The sequence below is a fragment of the Hyaena hyaena genome, unplaced genomic scaffold (genome assembly GCF_003009895.1).
Source record: "Hyaena hyaena isolate Hyena2069 unplaced genomic scaffold, ASM300989v1 scaffold_806, whole genome shotgun sequence".
Taxonomy (NCBI): Eukaryota; Metazoa; Chordata; class Mammalia; order Carnivora; family Hyaenidae; genus Hyaena; species Hyaena hyaena.
This window is the reverse complement of record NW_024081440.1, coordinates 50714-73087: the sequence shown is the minus strand read 5'-3', so window position 1 is coordinate 73087 and position 22374 is coordinate 50714. Positions and strand designations below refer to the sequence as shown.

The 22374-nt window shown below is 35.3% G+C and overlaps 1 protein-coding gene across 3 annotated transcripts in view; it reads left to right on the top strand.

Moving 5' to 3' along the window:
- XRN1 (5'-3' exoribonuclease 1) overlaps positions 1-22374 on the top strand; it is a 121775-nt gene that overhangs the window by 56016 nt on the left and 43385 nt on the right. For all 3 annotated transcript variants that reach the window (XM_039219313.1, XM_039219312.1, XM_039219314.1), the window contains 9 exons: positions 5067-5229; positions 8182-8295; positions 10370-10468; positions 12900-13015; positions 13547-13693; positions 18276-18365; positions 18878-19013; positions 21074-21130; positions 21267-21399. In XM_039219313.1, coding sequence (XP_039075244.1) covers positions 5067-5229; positions 8182-8295; positions 10370-10468; positions 12900-13015; positions 13547-13693; positions 18276-18365; positions 18878-19013; positions 21074-21130; positions 21267-21399 — 1055 coding nt within the window. The remainder of the gene's footprint in view (positions 1-5066; positions 5230-8181; positions 8296-10369; positions 10469-12899; positions 13016-13546; positions 13694-18275; positions 18366-18877; positions 19014-21073; positions 21131-21266; positions 21400-22374) is intronic.

Below are 22374 nucleotides of genomic sequence, written 5' to 3'. Positions count from 1 at the left end.
CACAGCTTCAGCGGGCCGCTGTTTCCCGCCGCCGCCGCTTCACCGGGCGCCAGTACCACTTCACTGGGTCGCTGCCACCGCCACTTCACTGGGCGGCTATCACACGCACCGCTGCCTCTTCACCCGGCGCTAGGACCGCCTCCGCAGGCGTTGCTGCCCGTTCACCAGCCGCCACCGCCATGGATGGTACCGGGAGCACAGCAGTTCAGTTTTTCCTGGCGCCTTCTGGGAGCAGGACCCCAGCCAGAGCTAAAAAAACAGTGTCTTTCCAAGCCGAGGTTTTTTCTCTTCCCCAGGGACGGTTCTATGAGCAATCTCAGCTTTTCTTTCCTTTTCCCTGGACTCGCGGCAGCTAACCACCACTCACTGGTTTATCATTCACCGCAGCTGCACGCAAGCCGGGTTCCCTCCCCTCCCTCCGCATCCCTGGGTCCCCTCTCGCTTTTATCTTCCCCAGTTTGCACTCACGCACTTATGAGGTTTCCTTCCCAGTGTACTTTGTCTCTTTCTCTTCCCAAACTCCTGTGGCTCAGTGTCTTACAACTTCAGGCCTTCTCTGTTTGAGAGATGGATGCAGACGAAATGTATGGAGCCCCTTACTTCTCCGCCATCTTGCCTCCAATCCCCAGCGATAGCTCCTCTATTTTAAGTGTGGTAGACAACTATAGGTTGGTTTGTGTTTGGCATGGGGGCAGATGAGGAGGTCTCATTGGATGCCTACAGCTCAGAGCCTAGTCCCTGCTTAAGATTCTGTGTCTCCCTCTCTCTGGCGCTCCCTTGCTTGTGTTCTTTCTCTCTCAAAGATAAATAAACATTTAAAAAATCATTCTTTAAAAATAATAATAATAATAATAATAATAAAACAAAGAAAGAACACAGACTAGGGGGTGCCTGGCTTGTTCAGTGAGTAGAGTATGCAACTCTTGATCTCAGGGTCATGAGTTCAAGCCCCACATTGGGGATAGAGCTTACTTAAAAATAAAAATTAAGGAAAAAATTGAGGTGTTAAAAAAAAAAGAATACAGACTACAAAACTGACCCCAAAACAATAAAAATGTAATGTAAAAGCAAAAGTAAATGGAAAAAAAGGGCGCCTGGGTGGCTCAGTTGGTTAAGCGTCTGACTTCAGCTCAGGTCATGATCTCACGGTTCGTAGGTTTGAGCCCCGCATCGGGCTCTATGCTGACAGCTAGCTCAGAGCCTGGAACCTGTTTCAGATTCTGTGTCTCCTTCTCTCTCTGTCCTTCCCCTGCTCACGCTGTCTCTCTCTCTCTCTCTCAGAAGTAAATAAAAAACATTAAAAAAAAAAAGTAAATGGAAAAAAATCTCCCTACCACTTGAAAATTTAAAGATACTGTTCTGAATTACTGTTTATTTTTTTCTAATAGAAAGTTTTTATTTAAGTATACATACATACATAGAAAAGAATATAAACAAATCATAAGTGTATAAAGTGTATAATCTTGGTAAGTTTAACATGCATAAACAGAATACAAGACAAGAAATAGAACCAACAGAAAAGTTGCCATAATCCCACGAAGTCCCTTTAGCCCTCTTCTAACCATTACTATCTATTTCTCTATCCAAATGTATCTATTTTGATTTATAACTCTAGAGATTAATTTTTCCTATTTTTGAACTTTGTATGAATTGATTCATACAGAATGTATTCTTTTTGAACCTGACCTCTTTGGCTCAGTACTGTGATTCTAATATTCATCTATGTTGTTCTGTATCGTTTAGTTCATTCATTTTCACTGATGATTATATTTTATGAATATAGGATAATTTATTTATGAATTCTATTGGGGATAGACAGTTGAGTTGTTTCTGGTGTAGGGCTTTTGGTGAACACTTATGTATGCACTACTGTTAGGTACATGACTAAGAGTAGAATTATTGTTTCATAGGATGATGCTTAAGCTCAGCTTTAGTAGATAACACCAAAAAGATTTGCACAGTGATTGTATTGGAGCACCTGGGTGGCTCAGTCAGTTAAGTGTCCAACTCTTAATTGCATCTCAAGTCATGATCTCATGGTTGATGGGATCAAGCCCCACATGGGCTCTGCACTGATAGCATGGAGGCTACTTGGGATTCTGTTTCTCTCCCTTCCCCTCCCCTGTTCATGTGTATGCATGTGCTCTGTCAAAATAAATAAACTTAAAAAAAATTTTTTTTTTTTAATAAGTGATTGTATTGAGACACCTGGGTGGCTCAATCAGTTAAGTGCTGACTTCAGCTCAGGTCATGATCTCATGGTTCATGAGTTCAAGCCCCGCATCAGGTTCTGTGCTGACAGCTCAGAGCCTGGAGCCTGCTTCAGATTCTGTGTCTCCCTCTCTGTCTCTGCCCATTCCTCACTCATGGTCTGTCGCTCCTCTAAAATACAATAAACATTTTAAAAATAAAAAATAATAATAAAGTTTATCAATTTACTCACTTCTAGCAATTTATTTCTTTTATCTCTACCCTTACCAATACTTATTAGTGTCTCTTCCATTTTAGTCATTCTAATATAGTGATATTTCATTTTGGTTTAATTTGCATTTCCCTGACAGATGTTTCATATTTGTCAGCCATTTGAATGTGCTCTTTTGTGCAGTGCCTGTTCAGATTTGTTTTTAATGTTTATTTTATTTTTCAGAGAGAGAAAAGACGAGTGGGAGAGGGTCAGGGTGAGGGAGACAGAAGATCTGAAGCAGGCTCTGTGCTCACAGCAGATAACCCAGTATAGGGTTCACACTCACTATCTGTGAGATCATGACCTGAGCCAAAGTTGGACCCTTAACCAACTGAGTCACCCAGGTGCCCCCTGTTCAGATATTTTGTGCTTTTTCTGACTGAAGTTGATTACCCTTCTCATATTTGAAAATTTTGTTATAGATTTGTGGTATTCTCAGTTTTAGGGAAAAGTCTTAAATGATTCACTGTTAAATATGATGGTGGCTATAGAGGTTTTTAAATCAATATTCTTTATCAGATAAAGGAAATTTCCTTCTGTTACTAGTTAGTTGAGACTTTATATCAGTTGGTTCTGATTTTCTCAGTTTTTTCCTGCATCTTTCAAAATGATCATACGATTTTTTAAATTTTAATCTAGTGAGTTAGTTACATTGATTGAATTTATTTTTTTTAATTTTTTAATTTTTATTTTTTGAGAGTTTTGATGTTTAATGTTTAGTTTTTTGACAGAGCATGAGCCATGGAGGGACAGAAAGAGAGGGAGGCACAAAATCTAAAGCAGACTCCAGGCTCTGAGCTGTCAGCGCAAAGCCTGAAGTGGGGCTTGAACCCATGGGCCATGAAATCATGACCTGAGCCAAAGTTGGACACTTAACTGATGGAGCTACCCAGGCATCCCTACATTAATTGAATTTAAAATACAAATATAGCCCTGAATTCCTGGAGTAAATCCCCTTAGATTATGATATATTATCCTTTTTATATATAACTGGATTCAATTTGTTACATTATGTTTCGAATTTTTGCATTTACTTTCATGAGAGAGGTTGGTAGATAATTTTCCTTTCTTGTGATATCCGTGCCATATTAGTAGCAAGATTACTGGCTAAATAACTTTTGAATGAAGTAGTAGGGAAAAAATCCCATTGAATTTTTAGAAAATGGTCACAGAATGCTACATTTCAGAAATTTGTTGGAAAACTTTTTAAAGATGGCATGGTATTTCAGACCAACCCTACCAATTGAGAACACCACCATGAAGTATAGTTGCTATGAAGAAAACAGATATACAATAATGTTATTCAACTATGTATTATATATACTTATATATCATATGATATATATAAAACTACAAATATAAAATTTAAATTATGATACAATGAGCTCAGTATATGGCCTGAATAGTAATACAGGCATACTAAAAATTGAATCAATGAGCTAAAAGATAAAGCTGAAGGCTTCCTTCAACATATAGTACAAAAGCATGAAGAGATGAAAAAACATGTAGTCAGAATTTATATTTTTTTTCTTTTTTTTTTTAAATATTTTTCTGATAGGAGTTCTAGAAAGAGAAGATGGAAAGGAGATAGGAAACTATCCTTGGATTACGAATGATTGTATTGTTAGATCAGAGGTCAGCAAATTTTTTCTGTAAAAGCCAGAGAGTAAATATTTTAGGCTTTATAGACCTTATAGTGTTTATCACAACTACTCAGCTATGCTGTTATAACATAAAAGCTATCATAGACAGTAAATAAATGGCTGACTGTGTTTCAGTAAAATTTTATTAACCAAGAACTGGAGGCAGTCTGGATTTGGCTCATAACTATAGTTTGCCGACCTCTACTTTAGATTGAAAAAGTCCACTGAGTGCCCCTGTCAACCTCCTTCTGTCTTTCTAGATTCACCTATCCTGGATGTTTTGCATAAATGGAACATACATAATATGTGCCCTTTTGTGTCTAACTTCTTACACTTAGCATAGTTTTTTAAGTTTATACACATTGTAGCATGTATCAGTACTTCTTTCTTTTTATGGCTAGATATTTTATTGTATGGATATACCACCTTTTGCTGGTCCCCTGTTGGAGGACATTTGTATTCTTACCACCTTTTTGCTATAGTGAGTAATGCTGCTGCTGTGCATTCATTTATAAATACTTATTTGAGTACCTTTCCAGTCCTTTATGTATTTACCTAGAAGTGGAATTGCTAGACTTTCTGAAGAACAGTCCAACTGTTTTTCACAGTGGCTGTACCATTTTACATTCCCACTAGCAACGTACAAGTGTTCCAGTTTCTCTGTATCGTTTCCAATACTTGCTGTTTTCACTTTTTTTTCTTTTCACCCTCCTGGTGATTATGAAATATGAGAATTTCTTACATATCTTAAATGAGTTCTGATTTAATCACACAGATATTGGGAGAGGTATCCATAGAGTAAAAAAAACTAATGCAAAACATCTTAAGTTAGGTACTCAGAACTGCTAGCATATGTATTTAAGTTTAAGCATTTGATTATGAGTTGGTAGTTGTATTATAATCCTAGAATATATACACACTCATTCATATCTACATTTCTTTTTTATTCTTCCTTTTAGCTACCTAAGAAGAAAAGGAATAGTAATAAATGAAACATCTGCAGTTGTATATGGTCAGTTACTCACAGGTCGTAAATACCAAATAAATCAAAATGGTGAAGTTCGTCTTGAGAAACAGTGGTCGAAACAAGTTCTTCCTTTTGTTTATCAAACTATTGTCAAGGTAAGTCTCCATCAGTTCTCAGTTGTATCTTAATGTACATTATTTCACACTGTATAAACAAAAGATTGTATCATATTAATATTTATTTATAAATAAAAGACTAATGCAGCAGTGTATAATAAAGATTATTCTTTTTAAATTTTTATTCATTTATTTTTTAATGTTTTATTTATTTCTGAGAGAGAGTGAGAGATAGCGTGAGCAGGGGAGGGTCAGAGAGAGAGGGAGACAGAATCCGAAGACAGGCTCCAGGCTCTGAGCTAGCTGTCAGCACAGAGCCCGACACAGGGCTTGAACCCATGAACCATGAGATCAGGACCTGAGCCGAAGTCAGACGCTTTACCAACTGAGCCACCCAGGCACCCCTCTTTTTCAATTTTTAAATTTTATTTTAAACCAAGTTAGTTAGCATATAGTGTAATAATGATTTCAAGAGTAGAATTTAGTAATTCATCACTTACATGTAACGCCCAATGCTCATCCCAACAAGTGCCCTTCTTAATGCTCATCACCCATTTAGCCCATCCCCTATACCCTAAGCCCCCCAGAAACCTTCATTTTATTTTCTATATTTAAGAGTCTCTTATTGTTTGCCTCCCCCTCTCTTTTTAGCTTATTTTTCCTTTCCTTCCCCTATGTTCATCTGTCTTGTTTATTAAATTCCACATATGAGTGAAATCATATATTTGTCTTTCTGTTATTTCTGACTTATTTTTTAGCATAATATTCTCTAGTTCTCTCCACATTGTTGCAAATGGCAGGATTTTATCCTTTTTGATCACTGAGTAATACTCCATTGTATATATATACTACGTCTTTATCCATTCATCACATTTGGGCTCTTTCCATAATTTGGCTATTGTTGTTAGTGCTGCTATAACATTGGGGTGCATGTGCCCCTTTGAATCAGTATTTTTGTGTCCTTTGAATAAATACCTAGTGTTCCAGTTGCTAGGTCATAGGGTAGATGTGTTTTTAATTTTTTGAGGAACCTCCATGCTGGAAAACAGTATGGAGATTATTATTTAATATAATTTGAAAAAACTGTACTTTTTTTTAGGTATAATTGACATATAATATATTGGGTTCAGGTGTACAAAAGGAATGAATATTTGTGTACACTGCCAAATGATCACCAGTATAAGTTTTGTTACTGTCATTATAAAATTTTTGTTATAAAGTTACAGAAATTTTTTTTCTCGTGAGAACTTTTAAGATGTCCTATTTTAGCAACTTTCAAGTTATGCAGTACATTATTATTGACTACATATAAGCCCCTTTACCATTTCACCCATCCCCCTATAACCTCTTCCCTCTGCAACCACCAGTCTGTTCTCTGTATTCTGGTAGTTGTGTTGTATTTTCTTTGTTTTGTTTTTTAGATTCCATATTAAGTGAAGTCATATGGTATTTGTCTTTCTCTGACTTCTTTCACTTAGCATAATACCCTCATGGTCCATCCCTGATGTTGCACATGGCAAGATTTTCATTCCTTTTTATGGCTGAGTAGTATTCCTGTGGGGCAGGTGGGTATGTATTTGTAGAGAAAGACCACATATATACTGAAGATGAGGTGTCCCTGCCTGCTTTAGCAAGGCTGTAGGCACACCTGCCAGCCCTTCTGTTCCCAAAAAATGTCCCAGCAGGCCCCTGCCCCTCTTGCAGACACTTTAAGATTAGCAAATGAATCATTTCCCTGTATGGTCTAGGTGCTTTCAAATTGCTATTTTGACCCTGCGTCTCAGGGCAAGTGGATCTGCACACAGGCCTGTTAGGAGCAGAATCTCAGTTCCCTGTAGCCCTTTGGGTTTCCTGTACGTAAGCCCCATTGGTTTGGAAGCCAGATATTTTGGGGGCCTATCTCTCTAGCATAGTTCCCAAGAGTTGGGGTGCCTGATATGGTACCTTCATAGGAAGAAGCTCCATATTTTTGAGATCACTCCTGATTGTGGTCTTCGCATCAGGGCTGGGGTTATTGGCAACAGTATGTCTCTGCCTCTCCTATCCTTATCGATGTGTACCTTTTATCTTTTGTTGTGGAGGAGCTGGGCTAGTTTTCAGGTCTTTTTCAGAAGGAACTAATTGTCCCACATGTAGCTGAAGGTTTGCTGTCTCCATGGGAGGAGATGAGTTCAGGATCTTCCTATGCTGCCATCGTGAACTGCCTCAAAAACCATAGTCTTTATAGGATTATGCTCAGTCACTCACTCTATGGATGATTAGGGAGCTTCTCTTATTTATTTATGTTTTTTTAAACTTCATCTCTAATGAAAAATTCCAGCATTAGCCTAACACAATTTTAAATTTAAAAAATTTTATTCTCTAAAAAGTGTTTGATTTAACTAAATTAATGGGGGGGGAGGCATTGTTTTTGTATTTGTAATCTTGGTGTTATAAGACAAAAAATTTTTTAAGTTTTATTTATTTTTATTTGAGAGAAAGAGAATGGGGAAGGGGCAGAAAGAAAGGGAGAGAAAATTAGAAGCAGGCTCTGCCTTGTCAGCGTAGAGGCTGAAGTGGAGCTTAAACTCATGAACCCATGAGATCATGACCTGAGCCGAAATCAAGAGTCAAACAACTGACTGAGCCACCAAGGTGCCCTGAGACAAAAATTTTTTAAAACATGTATTGATACTGTAATTTTGGAAAAGAGTATCTTAGGCAATATTTTACCCCCTTTCTGTGCCTTAGTTTCCTCAGGTATAAAGTGAGACTAAATATGTGCTACAGAGTGTTGTCTTGAAAATGAAATAAACTAATAAATGTGTGAAATACCTAGAAGAGTGGCATATAGAGTCAATACATTTTAGCTATTAGTATTGCTATGTAGAAAATCTTTACATTTCACATTTGCAGACAGCATAGTCCTAACTCCATAGGAAGAAAAACTTCATGTGCAATCTATAGAAACTTTGACTGTACTGATTTACTTTTATATTTCATTCTACATAGGACATCCGAGCTTTTGACTCCCGTTTCTCCGGTATCAAAACATTGGATGACTTGTTTCCTCCTAGAAGTATGGTCTTTATGCTGGGAACCCCCTATTACGGCTGCACTGGAGAAGTTAGTTCCTGTTATTGTTACTAATTACATTTCTTTCTAGTTTCAAGTTAATACAGTTATTTAACTCTCTTCATTTAGGTATAAAATAAAATGTAATACTGAAGGGGGGAAAAAGAATTCATTTGTCTAACTTAGGAACACAGTATTTGGCTTTATATCTTTAGTCTTAAGCAGGTTAGAGTCAGGAGGCAGGGAAAAAAGAATTCAAATCCTAATCTCTGACAAAGCAGGTTTATTCATTGTGGTGGTATTAATAAAGCAATTCTGAAATTATTGTAGTAATTGTATGTATTATTGGGTTGATGAACTTGTAAATGTGTTGATGTTTGAGGAGCTCCAGTTCTCACATGGAAAAAGATATATGCAAATATGAAATGGAAGAATGCAAGAAAGAACCTTTGGGGATAGATTAGACTTGGAAGTATTAATGTGAATTCATGATTTTTGTATGTGTGTATGTATATGTGTGTATGTACATATATACAGGCACATGTATATGGATATATATATGCATTTGTATGTATATGAATATGCCTATACATACATATATTTTCTAGCCCCGTTTGTGCAAAAGAAGCAAAGATACCTTGTTAACAGAAAACACACATAATCTCCAGGTTTTGAGCTCTAATAACTTACCCCATCAAAAGTTTTCAGAGAAATGGCCCATTACAGGGTTAGGGCAAGGTAGGCACAAGATGAACCTGAAACCACTTGTTAAGCCAGAAAGTAAGGAAGTGCTCAAAAGACTGATGAGAGCATATAACATAAACACAGGAACCAGCTTCAGAGGGCTCCTCCTGGCCAAATCTGGGACAGTTTGAGAACCAAAATAATAGGTTGGGAAAAGAGGAATTAATGATTCCACAACAATAATACATAGGGAATAGAAGGGCTCTTGCTTACAGTATCATGTCATGAGTAAACGTGGAGAGAGTGCTAGAGTTGGAAAACTATCATTTTATAAGCATTATGATAAAGATTATATGTGGCAACAATCATCATTGGAAACTAAATCTAGGGGAAATTTTTTATCTGAGTAGGATATTTTCTAAGACCATGAAAATTTTTCATGAAACTATTTTCATGGTCTTAGAAAATATCTTCCACAGACACTTAGTTGCTAGAGGAAGAAAAAAACTGTAATGGAACAGTGAAGAAATTGAGCAATATCTTTGGTATGATCAAAGTTAGTATCAAAGTGAGGGACAGATGAATATCATGTACCTCTGTATGTGATACCCTAAGAAGGACACACTATTCTGGCGGAAAATATATAAACCTAACCTAATCACATGGAATCATCAGACAAATGACAAATGAGTAACTTTTGTTATTAAAGTCAGGATGGAGAAAGAGGAATGACCCTATTCTTCAAAGTGTCAATGTTTTAAAAGACAAAGGCTTTGGATATAATCCTGATTAAAGGGGCTAAAGTGATACGACAACTAAATGAAATATCTGATTCTAGCTTGGATTCTGTAGTAGAGGGAGAAAAGGGTTTTCTTTATTAAAAAGGACATTTTTAGGTCAACTGTGACAAAATTGGAATATGGACAGTAGATTAAAGTATTATATCAGTATAAATGAATGTACTTAATAACTGTACTGTAGTTATATAATAAAATGTCCTTCTTTGGGGTAAGGGACATCATATATGTAATATACCCTCAAAAAGTTCAGAAGAATAATAATGATGTGTATGTAACTGCACACAGCACAAATGTTAAAGCAGAGTAAAATGTTAACATTAGGTGAATCTAGGTAAATGTTTTACAAGTGATCTTTGACCTGTTTTTATTTTTGCAACTTTTTGGTAGTTTAAAGTTCTTTGCAAATAAAAAGTTAATTTAAAGGGAAAAAAAGACTAACAGCTATTAAAGCAAGATACAATGACTCAAATTTACAACATAATCACATTCATTTACAAATTCTAAGAGAATCTCCAATAGCCAACTTTACTGTTTTACTGTATTTCAGAAATAATAAATACTTCAAATAAGTAGAAAAATAAGTAAATAAAATATAGTGAAAGAGACTAAAACATACTATGATTTTCTTTCCCCTCTCCAAGGTTCAGGATTCGGGGGATGTGATTACAGAAGGTAGGATTCGTGTGGTTTTCAGCATTCCATGTGAGCCCAATCTTGATGCTTTAATACAGAACCAGCATGTGAGTACTATAATCTATATTGTTTAATTTACAATTGATGATAAGCATATGTTTTACCACCTCCTTTGAATGTATTATAAATATTTTATTTAATATTGATTAAATTCTCTCACAATTGCATCTAGGATTATTTAAAAATAAGTGTGGAATCTATGCTCAAACTTCATGCAAATCTTTGGCGGGGGCGGGGGATCACTGAAATCTCATTATTGATCTATAACAGTCTTTATGGGTTATTGTGTTCAAGCAATAGAAGGGGCATGTTTTTCAGCATACCCTCTGGGAATAGACCTAGATTTTTTTTTTAACTTTTCGTAATTAATGAAAGCCTGCATTTTTAGTTACAAGTGACAAATGGCCTTACTGCAGTCACTAGAGGAAATTGGGAAACTGCATCTAAATTCACAGCACTTTTTTTCAGGATCTTTTTCTCCAAAGATTTTCACTGTTCTCCTTTTATTTTTCCCTTTTATAATGGGAGGAGGATCCTGATATCTGTCATGTATTCTTATTGATTCACTGGATAATTAACTTGACCGAAATAAATTCACAGTCAGCTATTGCTACTTACACTTCTATTTTTCTCTAATAGTAAATTATAAAGCTTTACATCCTTTAAAATGAATTCAAGGCATTGGGAATCAGCATACACTTGAGAAAACATTATGGAAGGCAAACAAGTCTATTATCTGGTCCTTTTTGGGGAAAGAATTCAGAAAACACTGTCAGGAAACCAGAAGAGTGGTCCATTTGATAAAGATGCTGGAGGTTTCTGTTCTGGGACTTAGTGAAAGAATATGTTTTCCTTTATCCCTAGCTTTTTCTAGTTATGAATGAGCCCAGCCACTTCTGATATACAGTATTGCTAGGCATACCTTCTCTACTGTGCTCTCTTTCTCTTTACATACTTTTTAAACTTTTACACAAAACTTATTTCTCTACTCCAATGTTCTCTCCTTTTTTAAAATGTTTATTTTGAGAAAGAGAGAGAGCATTAGCAAGAAAGGGGCAGAGAGAAAGAGAGAGGGGCAGAGAGAAAGAGAGGCAGAGAGAGAATCCCAAGCAGGCTCCATATTGTCAGCACAGAGCCCACGTGAGGCTCAAACCCATGAACTTTGAGATCATAACCTGAACCAAACCATGAGTTGGATGCTTAATCAATTGAGCCCTCCAGACCCCCCTTTGCTTTTTAATTTTCATTTTCTAGAATATTTGTGATGATCTTCATCAATTTTAATTGTACCATAACTGAATATTTCTCAAAAGGAATACTATTGGTATTTTAGATAGGACTACTATGTGTAAAATAGGACTGTCCTGTATATGACAGCACAGTTGAGATTTTTGTCCCTTAGACACTAAGTGCTAGTAGCCTGTGACAATTACTATAACTGAATGCCCCTATACATTTCCAAATGCTTATTAGAAAAGTAAGTTATACTACCTATGATAGAGAACTACTACCCTAACTCTTCCTATCTGTTTTAGAAAGCATACTTGATTTGTCTAGATTATTTCTAAACCTAATAATGTTCTTGATGGAAAAACGATATTGTGTTCTTTACCAACATAGTATTATATTTTAATAATGAATTTATATTATTCATACAACTAAAAAATTTACCCATTTTTGGGTTATTGTAGACATATAAAATATGAATATAATTCATATGAATATAGCATATGAAATCTATATAAAATATGTGTTATTATTATGTACATTATGTTAGGATTATATGGTAGCTTACCCTAGTTGGTACTAGTAATTTGCTTCCTGGTTAAAAATTATATGATCTAATACATTTTTTTTAATTTGATAATCTTTATAATTTCTTCCCTTAAGTACACAAATTAAGGTTACATTCATTGACTGTATTAGCTATAAACCTATACATACTTCTTCTTTTCATATGATAGTAAGTATTAGGGGAAGTAAATATTACTTATGTCCATATATGAAGGATATTTTAAATTTTGCTCAGTAGCAACTGTTTTGATGACATGCTCATGTTTTAGTTCAATGTAATAATCATCAAGGCTTTATTATGTCCCAGGTACTTTACTAGGCCCTGCTTGGTTGGAATATGAAAATTAATGTTTAAGAAATAGTTCCCGCCTGCAGAATTTGCAGTAGAGTCTATTTACAGTAGAGTTTATTTCTTGAGACAGTTTCACAAATTGTATATTTCCTCCCCCTTTCATTCATCCTTGGGAATTCTGTCCTTTAAGGAGACAGAGGAGCAGAAAAATTCTGCCTACAGATCCTTTCAAAAAAAAAAAGGGGAAATGGATCACTTACTTTTGAGAATCCTTATATTGCCACATTCCAATGGTTAGTGATGTCTTGATTATCTCCAGATTTTAAAGGTAAAGAAATAACATTTGATGCTTTGTGTTTCCATAATTGACCTTTTTGTTTTTATATTTAAAGAAATATTCTATAAAGTACAACCCAGGATATGTGTTGGCCAGTCGTCTTGGAGTGAGTGGATACCTTGTTTCAAGGTTTACAGGAAGTATTTTTATTGGAAGAGGATCTAGGAGAAAGTAAGTTTATGTTAGAGAAATTTACTTAAAGTGGCAGAAAAAAATAAATGATAAAGATAAACTGGTTATTTTAATATTTATTTTCTTTTATTAATTGCTCTGAAGTTTCTTTAAAAATTATGCATAAATTCCTCTGATGGTGATCTTTCATCTAAATGGCACATGTTTTAGGTGTTTGGAAAGACAGTTCTTATTTTTAGCAGCTAACAAATTGAACCTTGAAAAAAGGTATCAGAAGGTGTGTGTGAATCTCAATAATATATTTCCCTGCATTTTCTTATTTCATTCTCTTCTCTAATTACATAATCTATTTATATGCTTTGTTAACTTGGGTTTTAAAGCCTTTCCTCTAGTTTTTCAATTACTATTACTTTGGAAATAACCATGAAAACTATAGAAGAATAATCAAAACTAAGTTTTTCTAAGAATTGAAAGCAAAAATTTGTATTCTTTGAACAAAATTTTAAAACTCGTGTGTGTGTGTGTGTGTGTGTGTGTGTGTGTGTGTGTGTGTGTGTGGTTTAAATTCAGCCCTCATGGAGACCATAAAGCAAATGTGGGTTTGAATCTCAAATTCAACAAAAAAAATGAGGAGGTACCTGGATATACTAAGAAAGTTGGAAGTGAATGGATGTATTCATCTGCAGCAGAACAACTTCTTGCAGAGTACTTAGAGAGGTAAGTGCCTAATAAGGTCCTATTAGGCTTCCCAAAATGTGGGAATGTAATAAATATTTTGCCTTTCTGATATGAATTTTAGACTAAAAATATTTCCTTTGGCAAGATGGGACATATGTTACATGTAAACCTAATTTTGTATCATGGAGCACCATAGCTATTAGCTAAAAAATACTGCATATTATTTAAAATGAAAAAGAATGATGAGAATTGGCCTCCTTTTATTTATTTTTATTTTTCTATTTTTAAAGATCATTTTAAGTAATCTCTATACCCAGCGTGAGGCTGAAACCTACAACAAGATCAAGAGTTGTACACTCTACCAACTGAGCCAGCAAGGCACCCATTGGCCTCCCTTTAATTAAAGTTTTCCTTAATTTGCTATCATAAATTATTCACTACTTTGCATGTCTGTGTTAGTAATAAGAAGATTGGAATGGGTAAATAAAATAGCTCTTCACCCAGTGGATTTTGCTGAGTCTTAATTCTCCAGCTGGATAATAGATTACTATCCTAAAATTATAGACTTTTATGCTGAAATGGTCTAAGAAATCAATAAACCTCAGCTCCTCATTATAGAAAGACAAAACTGTATACCAAGTTTAACTGAATTACTCAGTCACAAAGATTTAGAGGCAATACCTTTACTTCTGATTCCCAATTGAATGTTCTTTCCATTGTTCCACCAGTTTCTAACCTTGTATTTAAGGATTCTTGTATTAGTTTACCAGGGCTGCCATAACAAAGTGCCACAAACTAGGTGGCTTAAAACAACAGAAATTTATTGTCTGAGTTCTGAAGACCAGAAGTCCAAAATCAAGGTGTTTGGTAGGGCCATGCTTCATCTGAACATGCTAGGAAAAGAACCATTCAGTGCCTCTCTGCTAGCTTCTTATAGCCTCACACATTTGGTCTTAACTTGTAAATGCATTACTCCAGTCCTCCATCCTCACATGGGTTCTCCCTGTATGTCTGCACGTCATCTTTTCTCTGTGTGTGTCTGCCCCTGTGACCAAATTCCCCTTTTCATAAAGAGATGGTCATGTGGATTAGAGCCCACTCTAAAGACCTCGTTTTTATCTTATAACCTCTATAAAAACCCTATTTCCAAAGTCACATTCTGAAGGTAGTAGGAGTGGTGCTTGAATCTAGCTTTTTTGGGAGGGAACACAATTCAATCTCAGATTACCATCTGAAAATTTAATTATTTCTTCCATTCACATCTGTATTTCTTTAAAATGTATTTACCCTACTTTTTCATGATTATCAACTTAATATATGCATTGATTTCCTACCATGAAAGATGAAGCTTTAGCTCTCTTTTACTACCTCCCCTTTCTATCTGCTCACCCTCTACGTGTGCTCTACACACATATATATTATTTCCCCTTTCATTATAGTTTAAGAAATCTGTATTTATGGTTTACTTGATTAAGGTGTTGTAAATGGTCACAGCTGGACCTTGTAGAGTATTATGGTTGCATTTCCTTGTACACATTTTTTATTTCCATATCTTGTTTAATCATTTGCTTGTTGTCTTTGTTCTTATAACTAATTCAGCCCCAAACTGTGTGTCATAGCTGGAAAACTTCATATGGTCAGACAGATCAGGAGATCTCTCAGTTCCATTTTGTTTTTATAGACTTCCTCCTAAAACCTTCTGTCTTCCTGCCTCAGTGTAAACTAATTGCTTTCTAGGGCTATCAGATAGCTCTCGTTCTAGAGTTTCTCTTTACTGCCATCCTAGGGATTTCCCTCACCATTCTTCTATGTAGGATTTTTTTTATTTCCTGGCTTTCATATCTTACTTTTTTCTGGTTTATGTCTCCATTTTGATGGAGCACTTACTCTAATAGCTTCCTGAGAAAGCTTGCATGTCTGAAAATGTCTTTATTCTTTGCTAAACAGACTTGAATAATAACTGGCCTGGGTGTAGAATCCTAGATGGGAGATTATTTTCCCTCAGAATTTGAAAAGCACTGCCCTATTCTCTTGTTTCCTTTGCTGGTGAGAAGTCCTGTGCCATTCTGATTTTGAATCTGTGTGTGTGATCTATTTTCAGTTTCTGAAATCTTTTAAGAATCTTCCCTTTCCCAGTGCTGTTTTAATAATGTGATGATGTGTTGGGGCACCTGAGTGGCTCAGTCAGTTGAGCGACTGACTCTTGATTTCAGCTCAAGTCATGATCTCACAATGCATGAGTTTGAACCCTGCATCAGGCTCTGCACCGACAGCGTGGAGCCTCCTAGGGATTCTGTCTCCCTCTCTCTCTGCCCCACCCCCACTTGCACATGTGCTCGCTCTCTCTCTCTCTCTCATCAAAATAAATAAATATGAAAAGAAATTTTTTTATGTGTGCCTTGGTATGTGTCTTCTTTCTTTCTTTTCATGGTTCAGTCCTTTCAGTCTTGAAACTGATGCCCTTCTGAGAAAATTTCTTATATTTATTTGATAATTGCCTCCTTTCTATTTTTTCTGTTCTTTCTGAGACTTCTGTTAGATGATAGACCTCTGGATTAATCCTCTTAATTTTCTTATCTGTTTTCTTTAATGCTATACTTCTGTTCTACTCTGGGAGATTTCTTCAACTTTATCTTATATCATTTTTATTTCTGTTTGATTTGTTTTTAATTTCTAAAAGTTCATCCTTATTCTCGGACATTCCTTTTTCATAGTATCTTATTCTTATAATGAATTAAATGGTAGTTTTAGTTTTTCTTTTATTCTCTATATTTTCTGTTTTCTCCAAATTGCTTTTTTTTCTGTTTGATTTAATTGCTCCTTTCAGGTTAAAGTTTTGTTTGGGTTTTTTTGTTGTTGTTTTTTGTTTTTGTTTTTGTTTTACTTGTCAGTGCTTCTTTGGTGTCTAATCATATTTAAGAATGAGGCACCAAAAAGGTGATTGAAAATGTAATGTGCTTTGGTGAGCCTTCTCGGGTGGTATGTTCCTACTTCTGCAGTGGACCTCCAAACATCACTACCTATATGTGTATCTTTTCTCTTAGGCTGGCTAGTTTTCCTAGAGAAGTATCCTCCATCCTTTTCCTTGGAGAACAGATGTGAAGAACAAAAGTGACTTCCAGTGTTTTGGAAATTAATCAGGGAAAAGGGACCTTACTATATAGTAGATACTATGACATACCCTCCAAACCTTCCTTAAGGACTAAAGAACCTGTTTCTTTGGCAGCTGGAATGCTGCTGTCTGACATTTCTCAACTGTGACCTTTCTTCAGGAATTGCCTTGCAGAAGAGAACTGCCTCATCTGAAGTTACGTCCCCTTCCCACAACACCCACAAGTCTAACACCTGATCTTTATACCTACAAGGAGGTGTAAAGACCCAGCCAACCTGACTGCCCCAGTTCAGGACAAGTCTAACGGGCCATCCTAGTTCAAGATCTTTGTAGGACTGACCAAGGAGTTTTTTTTAACGATGGATCACAGCTCAACTTTTCCCTGTGCCCAGTGCTGCTTCATTCCTTTTTTCCTTCCTTTCTACATGTGTTGATTCCACAAGAGCTCTCTGATACTCTGTGTGCATGCTTACTTCCAATCTCAGGGTCTGTTTCTTAAAGAAATTACACTCCCTAGCCTGCTTCCTAGCAACACATGTGTAGTAGTTACATTTCTGTTAATGCCCTCTCATCTTCTCATGCCCCATCCACCCATCTATCTCCCTGTGCCTTGTATATCTAAAGCTAGAGCATCCCTTGTTCAGCCTCTCTAAAAGATAAACTACAGACAGGTCTTAGGCTGGGTAACTAATCATAATCACCTAACTGCTTATTATATAAAATATTCACCTAAAAGTCTACTAAACTTCATGCCACCCATACTATACCATTTCAGTGTACATAGAGCCCATAATTTATGAGCTTTTGCAGACTTGCACAGTGTAAATCATCTTGCTTTTTGATTTCCCACAAATCAAAGCTTAGGGTACAGCTTTTCCCTTTGTTTCAGACTAATTAATACTTAACCCACCCAAGTTCCAGTTTCTAAAATTTTATTAACAATTCATATATGCTGTCAGACTCTCCACTTCCCTTTTTCATGCCTTTCTGGATCTGTGCCCTTTTTTATACTTTACTCTTCTTGTAGTAGGTAGGGAAGCGAAGTACATGTATTCAATCTGCTATGTGTATTTAAAAGTCCTGAACTATTCAGGAAGCAATGATGTTTTGAGGAATATCAGAAGAAACTTGTAATGTATTTTAATTTTCTTATTGTGGGATGTTTCAGCTTTGTTATAAAAATTAGAAAATAAACCTGTAGATTCTTTTTTTGTCCGTTTATCACCTGTAATTATAATCTAAGAGCAATTAGAGTCGGTAATTGAAGTGTATAAGTAAAGTTTATTACAGTTTATGAATTGAATCATTTCTTCTTCAGCTACTGAAAGTTTTTTGAGGGCCTATGAATATTTTCAAATCATTTAGTCTCTATCCCTTATTAATACTCTGTAATAATCAGTCCTCAGTATATTTTATATCTCCCCTTAGGATCCAAAATCATTTGATAGGAAGTTTATGTGAAGTTAGCTGTATATGTATTCTAAGCAGTATTTTTGTTTGTTTGGCAAGAGCTCCGGAACTATTTAGTTATATAGCCAAAAACAGCCAAGAGGATGTGTTCTATGAAGATGATATTTGGCCTGGAGAAAATGAGAATGGGTAAGCAATATTTGTGGTTAGTTATTGTCTCATAGTTCAATTTAGTGGTTCCCTGTGAAATGTACAGTATCTACTTTATTAAGAATTTTATTACTTTTGTGGGAAGGTTTTATATTTATATATTTTTGTTTTAAGATCTTCATATATTTTTATATCCCTTATATCAGTAAAGTACTTTTAAACTAATTTTGTGATTATTTTATTTTATTTCACTTTAAGTTTTATTTATTTAAGTAGTCTCTACACCCAACATGGGGTTCGAACTTATAACCCTGAGATCAAGAATTGCATTCCCTCCTGACTGAGCCAGGCAGGTGCCCCAAATTTTGTAGTTTTTTAAAATTTCTAAGAGGTGATATTTAGACTTATAGTCCCAATTAAGTTTAGTGATAATTATTTATATATTTGATGTCTTTTATAATTCACAGCCTTCAGAAAGTTTATATTAGGCCCTTTGCATAAACCATCAGAAAGTTTTAATCAATGTGAAAAAATTATTATTTTTAATATAGTGCTGAGAAAGTTCAAGAAATTATTACTTGGCTAAAGGGACATCCCGTCAGTACTTTGTCTCGTTCATCTTGTGATTTACAAATTCTGGATGCAGCTATCGTTGAGAAAATTGAGGAAGAAGTCGAAAAGTGCAAGGTACTAATTTTCAGTAACCAAGATGATTGATGAGATTTGAAGTTAAACAGACTGTATATCATACTATAAATAATTCATTCGTGTTTGAGCCAAATGAAACATGAACTCAGTGATTCTAATTTATGTCTGATTATACTCTTTTTTTAACTTTTGATTTTATTTTCCACGCATTTGCCTTTTTATTAAGATGATGTTGTTTTGCTAACACAATACTCTAAAAGCAGAGTAAGTTTAGAAATGGGCTCTGAAATCATCTTCCCCCATTCCTCTTTTAGTACTTAAAACCTGAGGCAAGATACTTACCCCTCCCATGCCTCTATTACCTCATTGGTAAAATGAGAGTAAAATAGTATCTACTCCATAGGGTCATCAAAAGGATTAACTAAGTTAGGACATGTAAACTCCTTCTAATATTGCCTATTTTTAATGCCTAACGATGCTTGGCTATTTTTTTAACCTGCATTTTTTAAAATTGTCTTTCAATCTAAGTTAAAATATATTTATACAGCATTGTTTTTGAAATAAGTTTTCTACTTAATAAAAGTTACTTACTCTAAGCCCCCAAATTTTATTTTAATCCATTTGGATGCAGAACTTTCTAAAATGTTTTACACATTTTTCCCTTACTTTACAAAGAAAAGATGTATATACAAATTTATAGTTTATTATTTGGTTGCAACACTTTTTAAATGTGTGTGCATATAGACTAAGACAGGAATTTTTTCTAAACCAGTTAATGTGACAAGGTGCTGTTATGAGTGACTTTTTTTTCTCTTAAGTGTTATAATGTTATTAGGGTAATAGAGAAAAGAAAAACTAAAAAGTAAATACAACATTCTGAACATTTTTAACTTTTTTTTATAATGTAGGGTCTTCATTAAAATTAGCAGTAGTTTTCATATTGGGCAGTGGTTCCCAAACTCAGCTAATTATCAAAATTACTGAAGGATCTTTTTAACAAACATATTGTCGATTCCGCCCCTAAAGCAATACTTCTCATATTTTAATGTGCAAATGAATCACTGGAGGATTTGTTAAAACACAGATTCTCTTTCACTAGCTCTATGATGAGACTTGAGATTCTGCATTTCTAACAAGTTCCCAAGTGATCACATTTTGAGTAGCCAGACCCCAGAACTTTTTATTTATTTAGTAGCTGTGGGTTGGAGCCTTTTGTGAAAACTCCTCAGTTTATTAATTTGCCTGATGAATCAGGTTTGATTACCATGTCCTCTAATCAGTGCTATAATGTAAATAATGCTTAGAGGTATATCAGAGCATATTGATTGGTTTTTTTCATATCCAATACTCCAGGCACAGGTTTGGAGTGTGCTTTTTAAAATTACTTTAAATTTCTTTTATTTTGAGGATACCTGGGTGGCTCAGTCAGTTAAGCACCTAACTTCAGTTCAGTTCAGTTCATGATCTCATGGTACGTGAGTTCAAGCTCCACATTGGGCTCTGCACTGACAGTGTGGAACCTGCTTAGGATTCTCTCTCCCTCTCTCTTTCTGCACCCCTCCCCTGCTCATAGTCTCTCTCTCTCAAAATGAGTTAAAAAAAAACTTAAAAAAAATAATTTTTTCTCCTTTTGCTTTTGTCAGTGGGCATAACTTGTACCCTGTTAGTCCTAATGTCCTATGGGCTGGAAGCAAAGACATCTTGCCTGGACTGCCTTCACTATTCATTCCATTTAAGATTGTGATCTCTCTCCACACTGATGATCCCCTTTACCTGCTTTATTTTTCTCTATGCTTTTTACCGTCAAAGATACTGTATATTTTCCTTATTTTATTTCTTGTATGTCTCCCTAAGTAGACAGACGCTCAATCAACCAAGCCACCCAGGTGCCCCAATTAAAAAAAATTTTTAAGTAAGAATTTATTATTCCTCCTTGCTGCATCTGAAGAACTTCAGATATTCTTTAAATTACTCATTTGGCTTTTTAAAGAGAGGCATGTCCAAATGAATAATAATGATGTTATATTTTTAATATAAATTCAAATAACAATTTTACAATTTTTTTTAATTTAAATACTTAAACATTTTTTTTTCTTTAGCAAAGAAAGAATAATAAGAAGGTACGAGTGACAGTGAAGCCCCATTTGCTGTACAGAGTAAGTTTCCTATCAAAGAATTCAAAGTTGTTGTTTTTACTTTGAAAGTGTAGAAAGAACACAATGTTTTTCTTATAGTAATAGAAAAACTATTTCAAAGTAGAATTAATAATAATTAAGGCTTTCTTCTCTTCAGCCTTTAGAACAGCAACATGGAGTCATTCCTGACCGAGATGCAGAATTTCGTCTCTTTGACCGTGTGGTAAATGTGAGAGAGAACTTTTCAGTTCCAGTTGGCCTTCGGGGCACCATCATAGGAATTAAAGGGGGTAATATCTCAGTACTTGATGTGTCTTCTAATGCATCTGTATTGTAAAGTTAAAAAAAAAAAAATTCAGTGTCATATCTAAGCAGAGAGCAACAAAGTTCATATTGTTAACTGTAGTGCACACTTAAATATGATTAAGATGATAAATTTTATGCCATATATTTTTTATTTATAAAAGAAAAGAAAAATATGAGAAAATGGAGGGAAAAGGAAAGAAGCAACTAAGGATCTAAATGATACCTGGCATGAGCTGCTTTGCAGCATAGATTCCCAAAAAAGTCAAACTAGCATGAAGCAGCATATTGGGTGCCAAGGGGTCAGGGTGTTGGCAGCACTGTCTTTTCTTTTCTCAGGCACTCAACCTTTGTCTGATTGTTTGGGCGAGGAATGGTAAGGGTCAGATGTGTGTGATGAAACAACAACCCACCTGCTGCTATTTGCTCAACCCCCTGCTTCAACTCTTCAAGTACTGAGTTTATTGGATTGTATTCTAGACAAGTTGTCTTGGGACTCTGATAACATAGAAGGTTCCTTTCTTCTGACAACCCCTATCAGTAATAGTGACTGTTTGGGATTTTGTCTTGAGAAAGATTTTAAAACTATATCTCTTCTGAGTGGGAAAGAACTCTGTCATCTATTAACCATGTCTGCAAATAGACATGGAGTAAAAAGAGGAATATTCATCATTACTTTCCTCAGCTGAGACCTCATCTGCATAGTCATCTTAACTGAAGGAAGTAAACAGTCCTCTTATCTTTTATAATCTTAATAATTGTTTGAGGAAATGGCTCCTCCCTCAAATGGGGAATTGGAACCTAGAAGGTGAGCTTTAAGTCTTCAGAGGAGAAACTCCTGCCTCTTATTGAGCCTCACTTTCTTGAGTTTAAATTTCAAGTAAAAGTTTCAGGTTAAAAGGTACACCTGGGTGTTGGAGTCTGGATGAGCTCTACAGACTTGGTTTTAGCTGAGCAGTGAA